General features: G+C 35.9%; 2 protein-coding genes across 2 annotated transcripts; one reads left to right on the top strand and one right to left on the bottom strand.

Annotated features, from left to right (window-relative positions):
* Positions 1 to 39: 39 nt before the first annotated feature.
* On the bottom strand, positions 40 to 3,406 carry HELRODRAFT_178863 (hypothetical protein; the record flags this gene model as incomplete). Its single annotated transcript, XM_009027732.1, has 7 exons — positions 40 to 102; positions 857 to 999; positions 1,336 to 1,492; positions 2,124 to 2,294; positions 2,467 to 2,549; positions 2,753 to 2,830; positions 3,340 to 3,406. The coding sequence occupies 7 exons, from the start codon at positions 3,404 to 3,406 to the stop codon at positions 40 to 42; spliced, it is 762 nt and encodes a 253-aa protein (XP_009025980.1).
* Positions 3,407 to 6,962: 3,556 nt separating this feature from the next.
* HELRODRAFT_193446 (hypothetical protein) lies at positions 6,963 to 18,353 on the top strand (the record flags this gene model as incomplete). The annotated part of the gene is made up of 11 exons (XM_009027731.1): positions 6,963 to 7,032; positions 7,323 to 7,522; positions 8,150 to 8,202; positions 8,333 to 8,423; positions 8,962 to 9,105; positions 10,719 to 10,910; positions 11,075 to 11,203; positions 11,471 to 11,583; positions 11,748 to 16,355; positions 16,520 to 17,658; positions 17,851 to 18,353. 11 exons carry the CDS (start codon positions 6,963 to 6,965, stop codon positions 18,351 to 18,353), a joined length of 7,242 nt encoding a protein of 2,413 aa, XP_009025979.1.
* Between the last annotated feature and the right edge of the window lie 1,614 nt (positions 18,354 to 19,967).

Raw genomic sequence — 19,967 nt, 5'->3', positions numbered from 1 at the left:
TGTTTCGAGAAAAACTACACACAATTTCTCTTGTCGGGGTTACTTCATTGTGGATACCCCTTTGTGTGGAGTTCCCCAGGACCTGCCCTCTCTCAAATCTGGCTTTGAACTTAAATATCAAATTAATTATTATTTCGTCAAAATAACGATTAGTAATTTTTACTTTCTAGTTTTTACAAAATTATCAACTCGATTGTGATTGATTTTCTCAAATTTTCCAATAATAAATTTTAATACTTGATTTTATTGATTGACAATTAATTAGAGCGGTTAATTGAATTTTTTTAATCTTTATAATTGGTTGGCTGATTGACTGACGATTACTACTACTGTTACTACTACTACTACTAAAACAACTACTACTGCTACTTATACTACCATTGAAATATCAAATCGTAAAAAGAAATTTTTTTTTTATAAAATTTTATTAATGCATAATAATTACATCTTTATTAAATGAAGCCTTATATATCAAATACCTCATATAAAAAAATATCATATATATATATATATATATATATATATATTAGATATATATATGTCTGTCTGCTTCTCTCTACCTGTCTTTCTATCTATTTACTTATCCATCTATCAATCAATTTATCTATCTATCCATCCATCCATCTATCTACCGACCAAGAAAGATATTTTTTTACGGAAGGCTTACTCGAGTCATTCATATTAAATGCATCTTTCTAGTGTATAAATGTTTTTCATTGACACTCATCGAAAAATTTTATCCCGCAAAGATAACGTATGTCCACTGACTGATTTCAAATCTAATTTTCCACATCATTTTAAATATAGTTTCTCCAGTGTAAATAAGCTTGGCTGATTGGCAAGGTTAAATTCTGACTGTCGGTCCCATGTAGGAATTACGCGCCAATGTTAAATTTGGATTGATTGCTCTGAAACAAACTGTCTGTTTGTGGTGATAGCTCATTCCAAACCATAGCAGAGCAGAGCAGATCATGCCGACGAAATCTCTATCTGACTTACCTAATAATAATAATAATTATTATTATAATAATAATTGGTTTTCTTCGTTGTGTATATATTTATACCTTTTTCAAAATTATCCCGAAAGTAATTGTATTAGTTAAGGAAGCGTGTAATTATCAAGTTTATGTGGTATTATACTATGAAATAAATTAACAACAACGACTTAATTTTACTTAATAATCTGTAAGAGTCTGATTTTTCTAAAAATTAAAAAGATCATTAATATAGTTTTGTATCAACAGTATATTGCACTATATAATATTTATAAATTTTTAATTAAGCGTCTATAGTAGGCCGGGGGCTGTTGGATTTCCCTCAAGGCCCCCTCCAAACATTTTGTTATGTGCATCAAGTTCGTCGGGTTTGCTTGTAAAAGAAACGTTTCGACGTTATTGCTGTTGTTAATGTTGTTGTTGTTGTTGTTGGTTGACGTCTGGATTTTAAGCAAAATCTTCGGTTCGATTTGCTGGTAGAGGCTGCGAGTTGCAAGCTGGGTAGAAGAAAAAAAATTGGGTGAATTTTGGTGCATGAATGAATGAGTGAATTTATGAATGAATGGATGGATGGATTAGCAAATGAAAAAATAAATCCTAATAAAATATAAATCAACGACAGAAAGAGCGAATTTCGGGACTAAATAAATGGATTAAATATGAATAAACAACGGAATAAATTAGTGAATGAATTGGTTGATGAATGAATGAATTGGTTGATGAATGAATGAATTGGTTGATGAATGAATGAATTGGTTGATGAATGAATGAATTGGTTGATGAATGAATGAATTGGTTGATGAATGAATGAATTGGTTGATGAATGAATGAATTGGTTGAAGAATGAATGAATGAAGAATTATGATTGATAAATGAATGAATAAATAAATCAAATATAACTGAATAAACGAATTTATAAACAGATTTTTTAAGCGAACGAACGAATGAATGAATGAATGAAAGATGAAATTAAGAAATATATAATTTTCAATAACATATTTAAAGCCACAAACAAAAAATGTTAACCAAAGAGGAAAGACACAACCAAAGATAATACAACTTTTTCATATAAAAAAAACTATATGCCAAGCAAAGATATAAAACTCCATGAAACTCAAAACAAAGAACCTTAACATCCAATCTCCACTGACAATGACTATAATGTCTCTGCTGTAGAAGTCTACCCCCTAAGACTTCTTTGATTCTAGATTCACTTTTAAAATATTCTTCGGATATAATTCTTTCGTAATCTTTGAGGTTTAAAGTTCTTAGAACTAGCTCCATTCCTTGTCCAGAGATCTAGTAGAATTTAGAAATAGGAATAAATTAGTTAGAAATTTTGTTAAATGCACATAATACAAATGACAAGATGGATAGTATTAATATAATATCGTCTGAATAATAATTGAATAATAAAATGAATAAATACAGATTATTAATTATAAATAAAATCATATATTTAAGCAGTAACATGCTGCTTGGCAGCATCAATGTAGAACTTCATCAAGCCTTCCATGATTTGTTTGACACATTCAGCTTCAATGCCTAATTTGGCTGACAAATTTTTTTTCAAGAATTATTTTAAAAAATTATGATTATAATAAACTATAATTTTATTAAAATAAAATAATGACTATTTATATCATAACTATTTCAAAAATGAATTTGGACTTCAAACTTTGTGTGTGTATGTGTGTGTGGTTTGTGTGTGTGTTTGTGCATGTGCATGTGTTTAACTTGTAAACTTGTATACAAACATGCTGCTGAGTTGAAAAGTTTGCTATAGGATTCTTTGAAGATGCATTGCACACTGACTGAGCAGAATTCTTTCACAACTGTTTCAATTTAAAAAAATAAATTTTATATATGGGCATTTCTAAATGTTTATGTATGTGCATAAAAATAAATATATTTATATGTGTGAGTGTGTGTGTGTGTGAGAGAGAGAGAGAGAGAGAAAGAGAGAGAGAGAGAGAGAGAGAGAGAGAGAGAGAGAGAGAGAGAGAGAGAGAGGAGAGAGAGATAAAGAGGGAAAAGATGGTGTGTGTGTGTGTGTGTGTGTGTGTGTAATTTTTAATTTATATTAAAAACACACAGATAAGACACCAATAGCAATGCAATGCATGCATGAAAGATTAAAAATTAATCACATGTGATAAAACAAAATAAAAATGCTTACATTTTACGTTTACACTTTACTTTACACTTTTACAGACACTTGCATATTACATACAATGCAATATATATATATATATATACAATATCAAAATTAAGATAATATACAATACAATATACGCACAATACAAACACGCCCCCAGCCAGACTCCGGACCAAACTAACTGACCATCAATGGGAAAATTTGTCAATTTTTTTAAACTTTCAGAAACTTCATCATCAATGGTTGACAGCATCTCAATAGTTTAAAAAATGATGCAAATTAGTTGAAATTAAGTTGTCTAAAAGTGGTGAAAAATTTGAGAATTTTGAACTTTTTAAATCTTAAAAAATTCGAAGTGAACATTAGCGACCCGTGATTTTCTTGCACGAAAATTAACTTTTAATCAAGCAGTCAAGAGACCAAAAAAGGAATTAAAAGTGAAAAATTAATTCCAAAAAATTAATAAGATACTGTTTGATACTGTTTTCTTTTTTTTCGTGCCTTATTTTTTTAAGACATTGGCGACCATCGACCTCTACAAAACCAGATCTTTAACACTTTGTAAGTTGAAATGTGGTGATACTCAAAATTGTTGAGTCCTTGTGTCACTTTCAATCAATCAATCAATCAATCAATCAATCAATCAATCAATCAATCAATCAATCAATCAATCAATCAATCAATCAATCAATCAATCAATCAATCAATCAATCAATCAATCAATCAATCAATCAATCAATCAATCAATCAATCAATCAATCAATCAATCAATCAATCAATCAATCAATCAATCATTCATTCAATCAATCAATCATTCAATCAATCAATCAATCAATCAATCAATCAATCAATCAATTAGCTTATAAAGCGCTATTTCCGCGATGTTCAACAGCGCTCCTCAATGAATTTTGAAAAGAGATGGGTCTTGAGATCCGCTCTGAACTTCGCAAGTGATGGAGAAGTAGTCAGAGAAATAGGTAGAGAGTTCCAGAGAAAAGGACCAGAAAAAGCAAAAGCAGATTTGGCAAATGAATGTTTTAAACACGAGTTAAGAAAAAGCGAGAAGAAAGAGACGATCGTAAACCGGGGCGTTTATGTTCAATTAATATATCTGATAAATACTTAGGAAATAATTTAGATTGAGACTTATACATGAACGTGCAAATTTTAAAAATTATTCTATACTTTATAGGTAGCCAGTGCAAGAGAACAAGATATGGAGATATATGAGAAGAGAAAGGGGCACGAGCAACTAGATGAGCAGCAGAGTTAAAAGCTTTACTTAAAGGATAGAGTATAGAATCAGGAAGACCATAGTGGAGCGAGTTAAGATAATCAATCCTAGATAAGACTAACGAAGTAACAAGAAGGAGAAGAGTAGGATCATCAAGAAAAGGCAAAATTTTTTTATCCTACGTAGATAAAAGTAAGAGCTTCTAGCAACACTATTAATCTGAGAAGAGAAAGACATAGTAGAATCAAAGATAAAACCTAGACTGCGAAACTTATGAGAGACATCAAGAGTTTTAGAATCAAGTAAGATAGTAAAAGCATTTAACTTTATTAAAACAAATTAATTCAAATTTAGAATGATTAAGTTTAAGACACATAGAGTCAGATCAGGCGATAATTGAAGAATGACATAGAGAGAGATTATGACGAACACTATTGAGATTGGATGGAGGAAAAGAAGTATAAATGTAAGAATCATCAGCATATAGTTGACTAGAGAAAGAAAAATTATTAATAATACGAGGTAGTTCAGAAGTACAGAGTATAAATAGAAGAGGGCCAAGAGTGGAGCCCTGAGGTACCCCAAAAGTAAGAGTAGAGGAGTTTGAAGTAGAATTATTAAGAACAACAGAAGAAAAACGATTACAGAGATAAGAAGAAAAGCAAGATAGACAAGAATCAATAATATTAAAAGAAAGATGCAGCAGTCTCAAGAGAATAGTATGATCAACGGTATCAAAAGCTGAGGAAAAGTCAAGAGCAAGAAGAGTAAGATTACTATTGTCACTAGAGAGAAGGATATCATTGTGTATTTTAAGTAAAGAAGTTTCAGTACTGTGAGCAGGTCTGAAATCGGATTATTGAGATACAGATAGCAAGGAGTTAACTGATAACGTTTTATTGAAGAATGAAATTTGGAACTCGTATGAACAGTCGTGGGAGTGCCTTTCTTTCTTTTATAGCTATCCCTCCATCTATCCATTTATTTATTCATTCATTTGTTCATTCGTTCATTCGAAAATAAGTTTTTTTGCAATGGCGTTCTATGAAACGTGCAAGTAGCTTCTAATGGAGTTTTCGAGAAAGACTTAGTAGTAGTCAGAATTTTATAAAATTTTCTAAAAATTCATTCATTTATCCATCCATCATTCATTCACCATTCATTTATTCATTCATTCATTCATTCATTCGTTCGTTCGTTCTTTCATTCATTCCTCATTAATTAGTTAATTCATTCATTTATCATATTCATCCATTCATTCATTCATCCATTCATTCACTCACAGGAACATCTAATCGAGAAAAGAATATAGAAGAATATAGAGAAGGATATCATTGTGTGTTTTAAGTAAAGAAGTTTCAGTACTGTGAGCAGGTCTGAAAACTTTGGTACTGTACTATCAATTAGCCAGTCAATCACTCTCTGAATCAATCAATCAACCTCTGAATCAAATCAACTGACCAAACGGTCAATCTCCCATTTATTTAATTAATCAATCAAACAATCAACTAATCGACAAATGAACCTTGAATTTGTTTATAGCGTTGGTTGATTATTATTATTATACACTTCCTATTTATTAACTACTGTAAAATTTACTGCTAGTATTAATATAATATCGATACTAATAAAAAATAATAATTATTCATTAGTATTAAATAAACTAATTTAACAGAACAATAAAAACTTAATAAAATCAAATAAGTAAAAACATTGTTCTATCCTACTAAGACAACCTATGACTTCAGTATATAATACCTTATATAATATATATATAATACCTTATATAGTATATAATATACTTATAATACCTTCAGTATGCTACTGCATCCATGACTGCATCTCACCGGATAAAAAGCAATTTTTATATTCAAATTGTCAAAAATAAGTTTATAATACATAATTTGATTTAATTACATTATTTTAAACATAATAAGTCAAGTAAATCTTTCATATAGCTCATTATTCAATTCATTATTCAAAGTTATTCAATAAAAGTGCTTTACAATTTCTTAGATATAGACACCGATATTTGAAAAAAACTAATTAATATTCTTGCCCTACAGTATTACGTAATAAATTTTTTCATAAATTTTACAAAAAATTGACAATTAACCTTTTAAGTTTCACAAAAAGACATCGAATTTGATCAATTTAACTGTTTGAAATGATACACAATAAGCATAGACATTAATTTGTGTATATTAAATTTTAAATTTATTGTTCGTGGCGAGAAATTATAATGGATGCCGTAATTGTTTTATTTTGATTTTAAATCCAATTTATTATCAAAATTGATTGTTCTTGAGGATTTTGTAAAACAAATTATTCTTTTATCGACATTTTTTAAAACCCCGAAATAACTTTTAGGCGAAAGTCCGTGGATGTTTTGCACAGTCGTTGTTTGATTGTTTGCCATTGACGCTGCGTCTTATTGATAATTACTAAAATTAGTGAATTAGTTATTTAAAACCGTATAAAACTTGAGTCTTAGTCGGAAATTTAATATGGCCAACGTGTTGATCGTTTGATCGACGTTTTTGATTTGCTGTGCCCCATAAATCTTTCGAACAAAATGTCAAACATCTGGGTGAGTCCTATCCTCATTTCACTAATTGAGGGGACTCCGGTTCAGGATGAATCAGGTCAATTTTGCATTTTTTCAAACGAGTTTTTAATTTTGTTGTTCAGAAAAAGTTTGTTCACAGATCATTATAACAGATAGGTGGTGTATGATACATTTTTCTTTTTTAAAAATATTTTTTAATAAAAGAAAATAAACAAAAGCTAGTTTTAGCTAATTATTTCATGTACTAAATTTTAATTTGTATTTTTTGTCAAGTTAATTAGATAAATAGAGTCTATTTTATTAATGAAGATCACATAGAATTCGTAAAAATTTTTTATCAAATTTGAATATTTTTTCCTGATAAAGGCATAAGTTATGTGCGAGAAAATGCATCAGAAATAGCCGGTCAAATTAGAATGATGTCTGATAATGGCTTGGATGCAGTAGCTATTCAGTTGCTTGATTGGTGCCTCAAGTATCCCCCTTTACAGAGCAATGTCGACATCATCTCTAATTTGTTGTTTGTCTTTAATAAGTTAGGACGTAGCGAAGAGTTCCATAGACATGTAAGTCTTTCTGTGAAAATATTTATTTATGTTTTAATTCAAATTAATAAATCTTTTATTCACTAAAATACAATACTATGTTTGTGTGTGTGTATGTGTGTGTTTGCGCACGCGCGCGCGCATGTGTATGTGTGTATATACTGAGAATGTTGATATCACATCTCATTTGTGTGTCAAATTAGCACATAGTGAAAAGTTAGTCATATTAGTTTTTTCTCTGGAGGGTTTTTTCAATGGGAGTCCATTTCTTCCTTTTGTGGAGTTTTTTTATTGTGTTTATGTTTGTGTGCGTGCGTGCATATGTGTGTGTCTGTCTGTGTGTTTGTGTGTGTGTGTCTGTCTGTGTGTTTGTGTGTGTGTGTGTATGTTTATTAAGAGTAAATAAAATTGTATGGAATATAAATATGATGTATTTTATCCTACAGTAACTTCATTTCTTGTTTGCTTCACTTAATCTCGGTCTATCTATATTCTGTTCGTTCCTATATTATCAATAGTTTGTTGCATATTGTTAGTTATGGCGTTTTGATTTTATGATATATTATATTATATATATTTATTATTTATTTATGTATTTATTCAATTATTTAATTATATTCATAATTTTTTATATTTTTATAATTTCAGTGCTGCCAGCTTCCATGCTGCCTGGCCAGAGATGTCATCAAAACTATGGAGAGGTTAATATTTAATAATGATTAGTAATAAAATAACAGCAGGAATAATAATTATAAGTAATAATAATTTATAATAATAATTTCCAATAGTAATTTATAATAATAATTATAATAATTATAATATTTTATTTAGGCTATCCTTTCAGGCTCCGATATTGAGGATTGCTTCTGAGATATTTCTATTGCAGGATTTACTCACATCCACCAATCATTGTTGCACTAAGGTGATGATGATGATGATGACGATGATAATGATGGTGATGTCGCCGCCGACGGTGGTGATGATGATAATGATAACGACGATTATGGTGGTGGTGATGATGATAGCGATGATGATGGTGGTGGTGTTAGTGTGTGTTGTGCTGTCGATGATGTTATTGATGAACTACGATTTTCGCAAACCTGATTGATAATATGAGTGAGTTTTTTGACAGTTGCAACCAATCAATTAACCAATCAATCAAACAACCAATCAACCAACCAACTAACATAAACAATCTAAGAATTGCCAATGGATTGACATAGATATTAATCCAGTCACTGTCTGGACCAAATAGCCTGTCAGGACTAAATAATTACATTCAATCAGCACTAATTAACCACTCAGCACATCAACCTATCAATCATCAACTAATCAATTAGCCATCCAGTCAATCAACAAAATTTTCAATCATAAAATCGACCAATCAACCGAATAAATAACTTCCAATCAACTAGCCAGCCAATCAGATCAATTTTCATTTGCAAAAATCGACCAATCAGGAACTGTTGCTATGCTGGCTTCGCATTCAAAGTGACGACGACGACATGACGCAAGAGCTGATGCTGGAAAACATCAACAAGATGGTAGGCGTAGTGGAAGAGTTCGACACACTCTGCATATTCGTCGAGACAATTTACGATCAGGTAGTAGAACTTTCTGTGGTATGATACGCTGTTGGGTGGAGTGTAAAGTTAACCTTTACCCTGTTTGATTACCATCATCAGCATGATCTTTGCTTGTCATTTTCATCTGAAACTTATACTGTCATTTTCTACACGGCTACACTGATCAATTTCTTTCCATCACACTCACACCGTCACCTTGATCACATTATAGGGATTGATAAAGATGCAATGTTAATGATGCATAACCTATCATTTGTATATTGTTATATTACATTTCAGCAATTAAGTTTGTTAATAAAGCTAATAAAAAAAATGATGATGACTGTGATAAGGATGGTGGTTATGTTGCTAGTTAGTTACGACAATGACGATGACTAATATTTTTATCGTTTGTTATCATTATCGCTAATAGCCTAGCTACTGCTTTAGCTATTGCTATAGCTACCGAGCTTAGCTTAGCTGATAGAATAGTTCAGATCTAGAATGTCAATTTTGTGGCTTTCATTTAGCTTAGGTGTACATAAGGGCTGATGGTTGAAGAATTTGAAAAAAAAAATACAAATAAAATTAAACTGAATTGAAAAATTTCAACACTTTCAATTACTCAAAATGTAAGCCAAGTTTTTGCAAAATTGTGTTCAATAACTTTCAAATGTTTTACTGGAGCAAGATCTATCTAAGGGTACCTGATGCCAGAACATTATCCATGTATCTTCATTTCATTCACAACAGCAGAGTCAGACCTTGTCTCTAATTCATGGGACGGATAGCTATGGATGTAGATTTTCAAGGAATATCTAAATTTTTTTTGTAACATTCTGTTTCAATATGTATCATTGTATTCGTATATCATTGCTGTATATCATTTGTATATCAGTATTTGTGTATATCATAGGTTTTTCTCTGTGAATAAATGTTAAAATAGTTCCAAATGTAAATAAATTAATTTAATTTTTATGATTGTTTTATTGAGCGACTATGAAAATTTGTTAAATCTATGAAACTAATTCAATCTAACCTCATTGAAGACGCTAGCCTGTGTTATCTACAATAAATTAATCCGTTAGCCATTTTAAATTTTCGTCACGTAAAATATTATAATTTAATGCAATCAAAATGTACAATGAACAATTTGAAATTCAACTGATCAAACGCTTGTCTACCTAAACAAACATTACGTGATGTAATATAATAGCGCAGCCTATAGCAGCGGATGAAAATGTTAACCTTTTTGTAAAATAGGAACAAACAAACTTGTATTTCGTTTGTCTGCATGCCCTAGAGTCATATTATGAAGAAGTCTCTGGCTATGTGTGCAGTTTTTAATTGTGTGAACTTTTTGGAGAAAAAATTTATTTAAAATTAGTGAGTGGCGTTTTCGATTTAGAAGTAGCGTCGCTAATGTTCTTGCCACAGTATCGCCGCTGCTACTACTTCGGAGGACTGTGTGACGTTGCATTGTTCTTGCAATGACCTGGTTCGAGTGCGGAGAGATGCATTGTGTGTTTGCTGTTGGTTTCTGTAAGAGATGCTTGAGATGTAGTAGCTCTGATGTTTGTTGTCCGCATCGTCAAAAAAAAATGTAAAAATAATTCACGATCATATCTCTTAGCATCATGTTCGTCACACAGTTCACCAATCAGTTCCTCCCGCTTTGCACTGAGCTTTCTCTGAGAATTTTCCACCAACAAAAACAATCGTCATCTTCGTCCTTTCCGTCATCGTCTCCATCGCCGTACGTTGGGAGTGCCGCAGCTCTGAAGCTGGTCCGAATCGTCGAGATTGTCGCTAAACTTTTTAGAAATTTTACACCCCTGTTATCCGTTAGTTTTTCTTTTTTGTTGTTTTGATTTGTGTAAATGTTTTTATTTTTATCGGTGTTAGGGTAGGTTGATTGATCGATTGACTTGTTGATCAGTTGGTTGGGTGGTTAATTTGGTGGGTGGTTGGTCGATTGACTGATGCAATCCTCTTTTTATTCTCCAAGGAGTGCTTGCTGACTTCACTGACTCTGGATCCGACACTTTTGCATTATCTTGAGGCTCTCAATTTCTTCCAAGGCAGATCAGCTGGAATTCCTAATTCTGCATGCAAGATGTTGCCTGTCGATATCAAGGTTCTTATTTCTTCAGTCGTTCATTTATTCATTTATTTATCTAATCATTCATTCAGTTGTTTATTCTTTTGGCCGTTCATTCGTTCGTTGATTAATTTGTTTGATATTTATTTGATTATCCTTCTCCGCATTTATTCCTTTATCCATTTTTTTTTCGTTCATTAATTCGTATTATAATTTTAACGATAAATAGGAATAATTGATTGATTTAATTGATTGATTGATTGATTCGTTTGTTCGTTCGTACATTCATTAATCTTCTGACAGGTATACAACAGCGTATTGCAGACAGTGGCTCAGTTGAGACCTGTGACAGTAGACAGACAGCAGCCATGGTCTGCTATAAGGAGCATTATCGTTCAACACCTCGTTCAATACGGGTCAGTTTGTTTGTATGTTTGCCTGTGTGTGTCTGTGTTTGTGTGTGATTGTGTATGTTTTTGTTTTTTTTTAAGTTTTCTACTGTGTTTGAGTCGTTGCGTACGTGTTGGTCTGGTTTCAAAATGAGTTTAAAATTATCCAGCCAATCACAAACCACCTGCAGGTACACACTCAACCAATCAGGCGATGCATTCATACGTGTCCCAGTTTCTCACATAAACGTTGATGACCTATTTAAACGCCTGGTAGCCAGGGAGGAACAAGAGGCCACAATAATCTCAACCACGGCTGCCAATCCAACCAATCAGATTACAAAGTCAGCATCCGGAGCTGGAGCCTCTAAGAAACTGACCAATGGGAGTAAAGGAAACAAGAAGGTCAGCAAGGTGGGCACCAATAGCACCGTCACGACGACTGCGGCCACAATTTCTTCCTCACCCACCATTAGTGTTTCTGCTTCTTCAGGGTCGGCCCCAGGTCATATGATCAGTAGCATCAATAACATCAATACTCTAGTTGGCAATGTCATTAGCGTACCCCTCAATAGCGGCAACAATTCTAACAACAATAACATCAGTAGCACTAACAATAGTAATAGTAGTAATAATAATAATCTTTTGGGTATTTCTGCAGACCCGACCAACGTTATCATAGTCAGTGACTCGAACATCATCCTCACAAACAACCTCCTCTCTAATTTAGTATCCAATTTCACTTACCACCTGCCAATTGAGAGCAGCGGTTTTCCACAGCAGCAGCAACAACAACAACAGTTGCAGCAACACCAACAGTTGCAGCAGCAACAACAACTGCTGCAGCAACAACAATTATTACAACAACAGCAGCAGCAACAGCAACAATTGCTGCAACAACAACAGCAACAACAACAACAACAGCAGCAAGTAATAAATAACCAAGTCATCATTTCAGAGAATCCAGTTAAAGTTAGCGAAGGAATTTACAGAGAGATCGTCTACCCACTCTCTCAATCCTTTGTCAACATCAACAACAACATGAAAAACTTCAAAATAATGACGTCATCGACCACGTCGTCATCCACTCCACCACCTCTGATAATGACCCCGCCGACCTCTTTTCTGTCATCGCCATCTTCATCGTCGTCATCCTCATCGACAGCCATTGTAGACAGAACCAAGCAGACAGCTATCGTAAGCATTGACAAGTTGATCATTAATCGAGATAAAACTACTGACCACAAGAGTAGCGGAGTGGCCCCCGGCGGCCAGGGATGTACCAATGTGATGATTAATGTTTTGGGTGATAGCTCCTCAAACGTCAGTAAAATCAGCAACATTAATGACATTAATAACGCGGATAACAACAATACAAGCACTACTGCAACTACTATTACCGTTGCATGCACAAATTCTGGTGGTAGTAATACGGTGGTTAGTGCCGCTACTACTGCTACTACAGTTAATAGAGTTACTGCTTTGGTTAACACTACTACTAATTCTGAAAACAGCAACAACAAAAATAGTAATAACAACAGCAACAATAATAATAACGGTAGTAATAATTCTTTGGTTGTTTCACACCACAGAGTTGCGTTGAGTCGAAGAAGGTCGTCATTCTCATCGTCGAATCCAGCTGATAATGTCGGCATTGTATACGATGACGACGACGACGACGAGGATGACCGTGATGATGGTAGTGATAAAAATAATAAAAATAATAATAACAGTGGTAATATTGATGTTCCTATATCTAAAAGGCTAAGAAATAAATCTATATCAGCTACTACTACTACTACTGCTACTGAGGCTGATGACGCCGCAGCTGATGCCACTGCTACTAATACCACCGTTACTACTACTACTGCTCTTACTGCTAGCGATGGCAGTATAACGGATACTGAAAATCAAATTATATTTGGCCCAAGGAGAGGAAGGAAGTGCTCGAAATTAAATGGCTCCCTCGTGGGGTCGTCTGACCCGAATAACAATAACAATGAAACCATTGTAAGTGTCGTGATTGACGACGACGATGACGATGACGGCGATTGTGAAATAGATGAGAGAGGCTCACTCGGCAGCCCGGCTAAGATGAAGAAGCTTGAAAGCGATGCAGGCACTACCCCAGATACTGCTGCTGCTGCTGCTGCTGCCAGCGTTACTACAAATGTTAACGTTGGCAGCAGGGTTGGCGGTTCTAGAAGGGAGAAGAATAAAAATCGCAAAGGACTTCGACCATGGTTGAGGAACCATCAGATAGCTTGTCGCAAAAGATTCGGGGAACAGGTCAACATGAATGAACTTTATTTAGGCGGTTCTGGCGCCACGAGCGAGGATAGCAATTACGGAAGCCAGGAGAAGACTCCTAAGAAAGCTGTGGATGAACCAGTCAAGTTGACCAAATGTTTTGTCAGTCTGCCTAAACTTCCCCAAGAAAGCAGTATCGAGAAGAGGGTACTCCGCAAACGTAAAGATTCAGCCAGAGATGCACCGATTGGCGCCAGTTTAACCGGCGCAACACCCGTCACTGCAGTGGTCACTGCCACTGTGCAGCCCTTGAGGAAATCAAACCGAACTTATAACAGGGCTAGCAAGTCGAATCAGATGCTGCTGTTTGATGGCCAGCAACAACAACAACATCAACAAATTCAACAACAACAGCAACAGTTATTAGATTTGAATGATTCTCAGATCAAGCCGTGTGTTTGTGACGGCTGTGGTGAGGTTGTTCCAGACTGCTCCTGGCTGACTGCTCACATCGTCGTCTGCCCGGGCATGACAGGGGGCTGCCTCGGTGACGACCCTGACGAAGAGGACATGATGGTGGGTGAGGAGAACAACAACAACTCAAATTCAGACAACAGTGCAAGTGTCGTCAATGATAGTGGCGTTTGTAACGATGCCAACACTGCTGATAGCATTCAAAACAGCAGTAGAATGAGCATGAGCAGTAGTAGTGTAGAGTTGGGGGTGTGTCCAGGTGCAGCAGAGATGACTCAGTGGGCAGCGTCGGCACCATCGTCCTCATCTTCACAACACATCAAAGTGGAGAATACAGAGGATAAGCAGATCACGCATCTCTTCATACAGCAGCCAAGGAATCAGTTATCTACTCTTAACAATAATTTCAACAATGTCAATATCAGCTATCCAAGCAACAGCATCACTGTCACTCAATCGCCTGTGGAATATCTTAAAAATTTCATACTACAACAGCAGCAGCAGCAAAGATCTGCATTTTCATTGGACAAGAACCGGACCATCGGCAACCAATCGTCAGCGTTTGGTCGAGAACTGCTCCTCAACGACGTGAACATCTTCGAGTTTGTGACCTTTCGATGCGACAGATGCCACGTCACGTTCTACAGTGAAGAGTCCTTCATAGGCCACGCGAAGGCCTGCCAGGATGGACAGCACAGCAGACACACAATGTCTGCCGTCTACGCCTGCCTCAAATGCGGTCTGCACTTCCAAGAGCAGACATCTGCCTGGTTCCACTGCAAGTACACCTGTACTAATAGCACTAACGGCAGTGCGAATGATAATTGTAAGGACGAGAACACCGATTTACACATAAAAGACACACATGATGAAGCTAGTAATGGCGGGAAAAAAGAATTTGTGGGTGAAGATAGTAAAAAAGGTGGAGTTGAAATTCTAAGTAGAGCTGGAAATAACATTATCAAAGGTAACAACACTGACGCAACGAAAACCACAAGAGCTCCAGCTAGCAGGTGTTGGGTTTGCGGAAAAATGTTTCACTCAGATCTATTTCTCGTCAGACACATGCTCTGTAAGCACACCGACCACAGCAACCACAATGGCGACAATGCTAGTGGTGTTGCTCGTGTCAATGATGGCCTCAGTGGAGATGTCAAACAGCATCACCCGCATCTTCTGCACCAGCAGCAGCAGCAACAACAACAACATCTTAGTCATCAGCTACTACATCTGAAAAAACATTCAGAAGAGCAGCATGTGAAGCGTGAAGAAGAACAACAACAGCAGCAGCAACAACATCAGTTGCAATATGATTTATCAAAATACGCGCAAAGTTATAATGTGCTACAAACAATGAACAACAACATTACTGATAACAATGCCAACAACAACAACAACAGCCTAGCTAACCAGTATAGCATATTGAACAATTTTCTTGGCCAAACAATGAGCAGCAGTGATTTGATCATGAGCAACAGCAGCAGCAACAACAACAACAACAATGGTAATGTGTTGTTGTTGAATCCATCGCTGCAGACCCTATCGACGATTGATGCTTCACAGCTTTCTTCAGAATACTTCCCAAGGAATGACCTCTACCAGGCAGCATGCACTCTCAACAACAACAGTAACAACAACAACTCTAATCCACTTATGTTTGCAAACATGGACCAGCAGCAACAACAACAACAGCAAGATAGAAAACCACAATTCACGACAATATCAACAACGTCTTTAGTTGATAACTCAGATTTCTACAACATTCAACAACAACATCAGCAGCAACAACAACAACAACAATCACAACAGCAACAACGTAAACAAAACGACCAGCAACAGTCAATAAAATCATCAAAAAACAGTCACAAACCAGAGGCAAAGGCGTCTAAAAACACGGACGCTAAAACCCCGACCGATAACAACAACGGTGACAACAACAACAACAACCCTTATTTGAAACGCCCTTCAAAGGGCATAATGTACAAGAATGTCTACATGCAGTGCATCGTCAACTATCACTGCTCTCACTGTATGACTGATCTTAGTACGAAACAGCTAAAGAAGGATCACAGGAAGTCCAAATGCTTTGATGCTAATTCTAATCGGTTGGTTGGCTGGTTGGTTGGCTAGTATGGTTGGTCAGCTGATTGGTTGGTCAGCTGGTTGGTTAGTTGATTTGTTGAGTTTTGATTGTTGAATTTTCACTGGGTTACTCTTGATTATACACACACACACACAGATTTAGTTACACTCGCCAGTACTCCTATCTCTGTCCTTACTGTGGCGAGAAGTTTCCAACGCAGAAGCTCTGTCGCCAGCACCAACTGACCATCTGCTTGATTATCATGGGCGTCAAGACAGAGGAACTCAACTACAAGCAACACAACTGCCCAATCTGCAACAAGAAATATTTCAACGTCATCACTCTGAAGGGTCACATGACTCTGGCGCACAAATCAGACAACATGGACATCAACTACGACCTGGGCACTACGGCAACTGGTAGCAGTGCGTCAGGCAGCTTGCAGTCTAATGCGGTTTCGTTCAACGAGCTCGAAGATGGGGCGGCAGTCGAAAGCGTGAACAATCGCTACTCGCATCAGATTCACATCAGTCCGATGGTTCCCATTCCCGACTTGAAGAACGGCCCTCTCTTGAATCCGGCAGAAATCGCTCCGTACTTGGAGAGGCTAGAGACAGAGGAGGGGAGGAAGAGTTTCAGATTGGAAAATATGAGAGCTCGTGGTCGGAAGAGAGCTAGGAATGGAAAGTCTAGAAATGTTTCTGTCAGCAGCAGCAGCTGCAACAACAACAACAACAGCGTCAACGTCGTCGTTAGCAGTAGTGGCGGCAGTGTTAATGTTGTTGCGGGACTGATTGAAGCAACAGCCACTGCAGTCGCGCCACACACGCCCAGCATCATCACCTCCTCAACCGCAAATCCCTGCTCCAGTGTCAACGCAATGACGTCACTTGTTCTCCTCCCGCCATCTTCCACCCTCATGCCGACGAGGACCTTAAGGAGCAACCCGAAGACCTCCAGATTCCACACGGATAAGGATTTCCTGACTGGAGAAGATCTGGATGTCTTTGTACCGAAAATGGCGAAATCAAACGCGCCAAAATCCGATCGTCTTACCAGGTCATCCTCCAGGGGGGGTGTAGGCTCCTCGAATGGTACGTTCTGTGAAGATGACGACGAGGACGATGATGAGGCTGATGAGGGGGACTCGGACGCCACGGACGACCTGACCGTCGACGAGAGCAAGATGCTGGAAGACGAAGACGAGGAGGAGGAGGATGAGGAAGAAGAGGTGAGGAGGAACGCTCGCAAGGTCAAGGCCGGGGCTTATGATCAGGAGGGCGGCCGGAGGAAAAGTAATTTTCGAAATTATCATAATTAAAATAATTATTATCATAATTATAATAATTATTATTATTATTATAATTATTATAATGAAATAATTTTAAAAATTCTAACGATAATTAAAGTTATTGTTTGATTCACCAGATAAAATTTTCACCCCATCTCGATTGCTCTTTCATAACCATTCACATTAACGCCCACAGTTCTGAAGGTCTCGCACGACAGCAACAACAGAATCGGCAGTGAAGCGGCAGACGTAGCCACATCATCCACATCTTCATCATCAGCAGCAGCAGCAACATCGTCGTCGCCATCCAGGCAAAATATTTTTGAAAAAATTAAATTAAAAAAATCATCCGACCCTAACTCTGTCTTTGGCCAGACCTACAATAAGCCACCGAAGAAAGATAACCTGGACCCCTCCAACAATAACAACAATAATAATAATAATAACGATATCGACAATGACACTAATTCACTAATAGCATCACAGGCGGATAGCGACCTTGACCACAAGGATGTTAATGTCATCGATCATAAGAAGAGGACCATCTTAAAGAAGTTGAGCACCAGTCTCTTGCTAGGCAACAAAAGATACACCGCCACTCCCACCGCCACTACTACTACTAATAATAATACTTCTGCTGCTGCTGCTGCTGCTGTTGCTGCTACTACAACAGCCAGTAGCCGGCACAATCATTGTTGATAGGTTGTGATTGTTAAGAGAAAATGATTTTTTTTTGGACGAATAAATTGTTTATGCACTTTGCTGGGATGGAGTTATGTCATGATGTCGTCATCGTCGTCGTCATCATTATCATCATCGTCATCATCATCATCATCATCATTGTTATCATCATTATCATTGTTATCTTCATTATCATCATCGTTTTTTTTCGTTCGTTAGTGACACTTAATTTACTGGGACAGTAAAAATCAGCATTACATTGCTCTATTGGAATCCTCTTTCAATCATTCAATCAATCATTCATTCATTCAATCAATTCATCATTCAATCATTCGTTCAATCAGTCATTCAATCAATCCCTCCCTCCATCCATCAGCCAATAAATCGCCATTAAGCTGTCAATTTGTTAGTAGCGAATGGTATTCGCGTTGGCATCATCACGTCCATTAGATGTCTCAAAAATTGCTCTCTATATAAATATATTTGATTGGCTGGTTGACTGATTGGTCGGTTGGTTTGTTGACTGATTGATTAGTTGGTTGATTGATTAGCTGGCTGATTGATTAGTTGGTTGATTGATTAGCTGGTTGACTGATTGATTAGTTGGTTGATTGATTAGCTGGCTGATTGATTAGTTGGTTGATTGATTAGCTGGTTGACTGATTGATTAGTTGCTTGGTTAATCGTCATTGTTTTGTCGAAGTTTTTATTGATTTCAGATTCTTTATTCTGAATATGAAAAGGCTTTTGATAAAATATTCTGACGATGAAGATTATGATGATGATGAAGAAGAAGAAGATGATGATGATGATGAAGGAGATGATGGCAAAAGTGCTGATGATGATGATCTGAATTTGGCTGATCATTGAAATGATTGAAAATAAAAGTCTTCATCATTCATTATGATCACACGAGTCAAATTTTTTCAATTTGAAATCAAAGCACTGATACTTATGACCTTGAAGTACTCAGCTTGAACTTCTCTACTGGTCATGTTGATGATAGAGATGATGATGAAGAAAGATAGATGATGATAAGAATGATGATGATAAGAATGGTGATAGTAGTGGTAGCGACTGCAGTAGCGATGATGGCGATGTAGCTAGCGCTTCACACACATGTTCATATTGATAATTTTAACGACGTTACTATTGTTCTTATCATTTTTTTTTTTCAATTTGTATTAATTTATTTTTTGTAGAAATTTTTCGTCAAAGGGGTTATATTCGAGTCTGTTAGTTCAGCTTATGAATGAATGGATGGATGGATGATTGGTTGATTGAATGGATGGATTAATGGATTGGTTGAATGATGGACAGATGAATAAATTAATGGATGAATGAAGAAATGGACATATTGAATAAATCATGAATCTATGAATAGGTAAGTGAATAGATGAATGAATATATATATATATATATTGATGGACGGACAAATTGATGAATGAATTAAATTGAATGAATGAATGAACGAACGAACAGAAATACAACTAAATGAATGAATTAATGGATAGATTGATGGACAGAAAACACATTTAAAAAAAATATATATTAATTTCAAATTGTTTAATAATAAAATTATTTCGACGTGTTTTTCTTTTCGTCTTGTCATTCTAGCGCGCTTTTTAACGT

This window comes from Helobdella robusta (genome assembly GCF_000326865.2).
Source record: "Helobdella robusta unplaced genomic scaffold HELROscaffold_50, whole genome shotgun sequence".
NCBI lineage: Eukaryota > Metazoa > Annelida > Clitellata > Rhynchobdellida > Glossiphoniidae > Helobdella > Helobdella robusta.
Note: the sequence above shows the minus strand (reverse complement) of the source record. Positions and strands in the feature narration are given on the sequence as shown.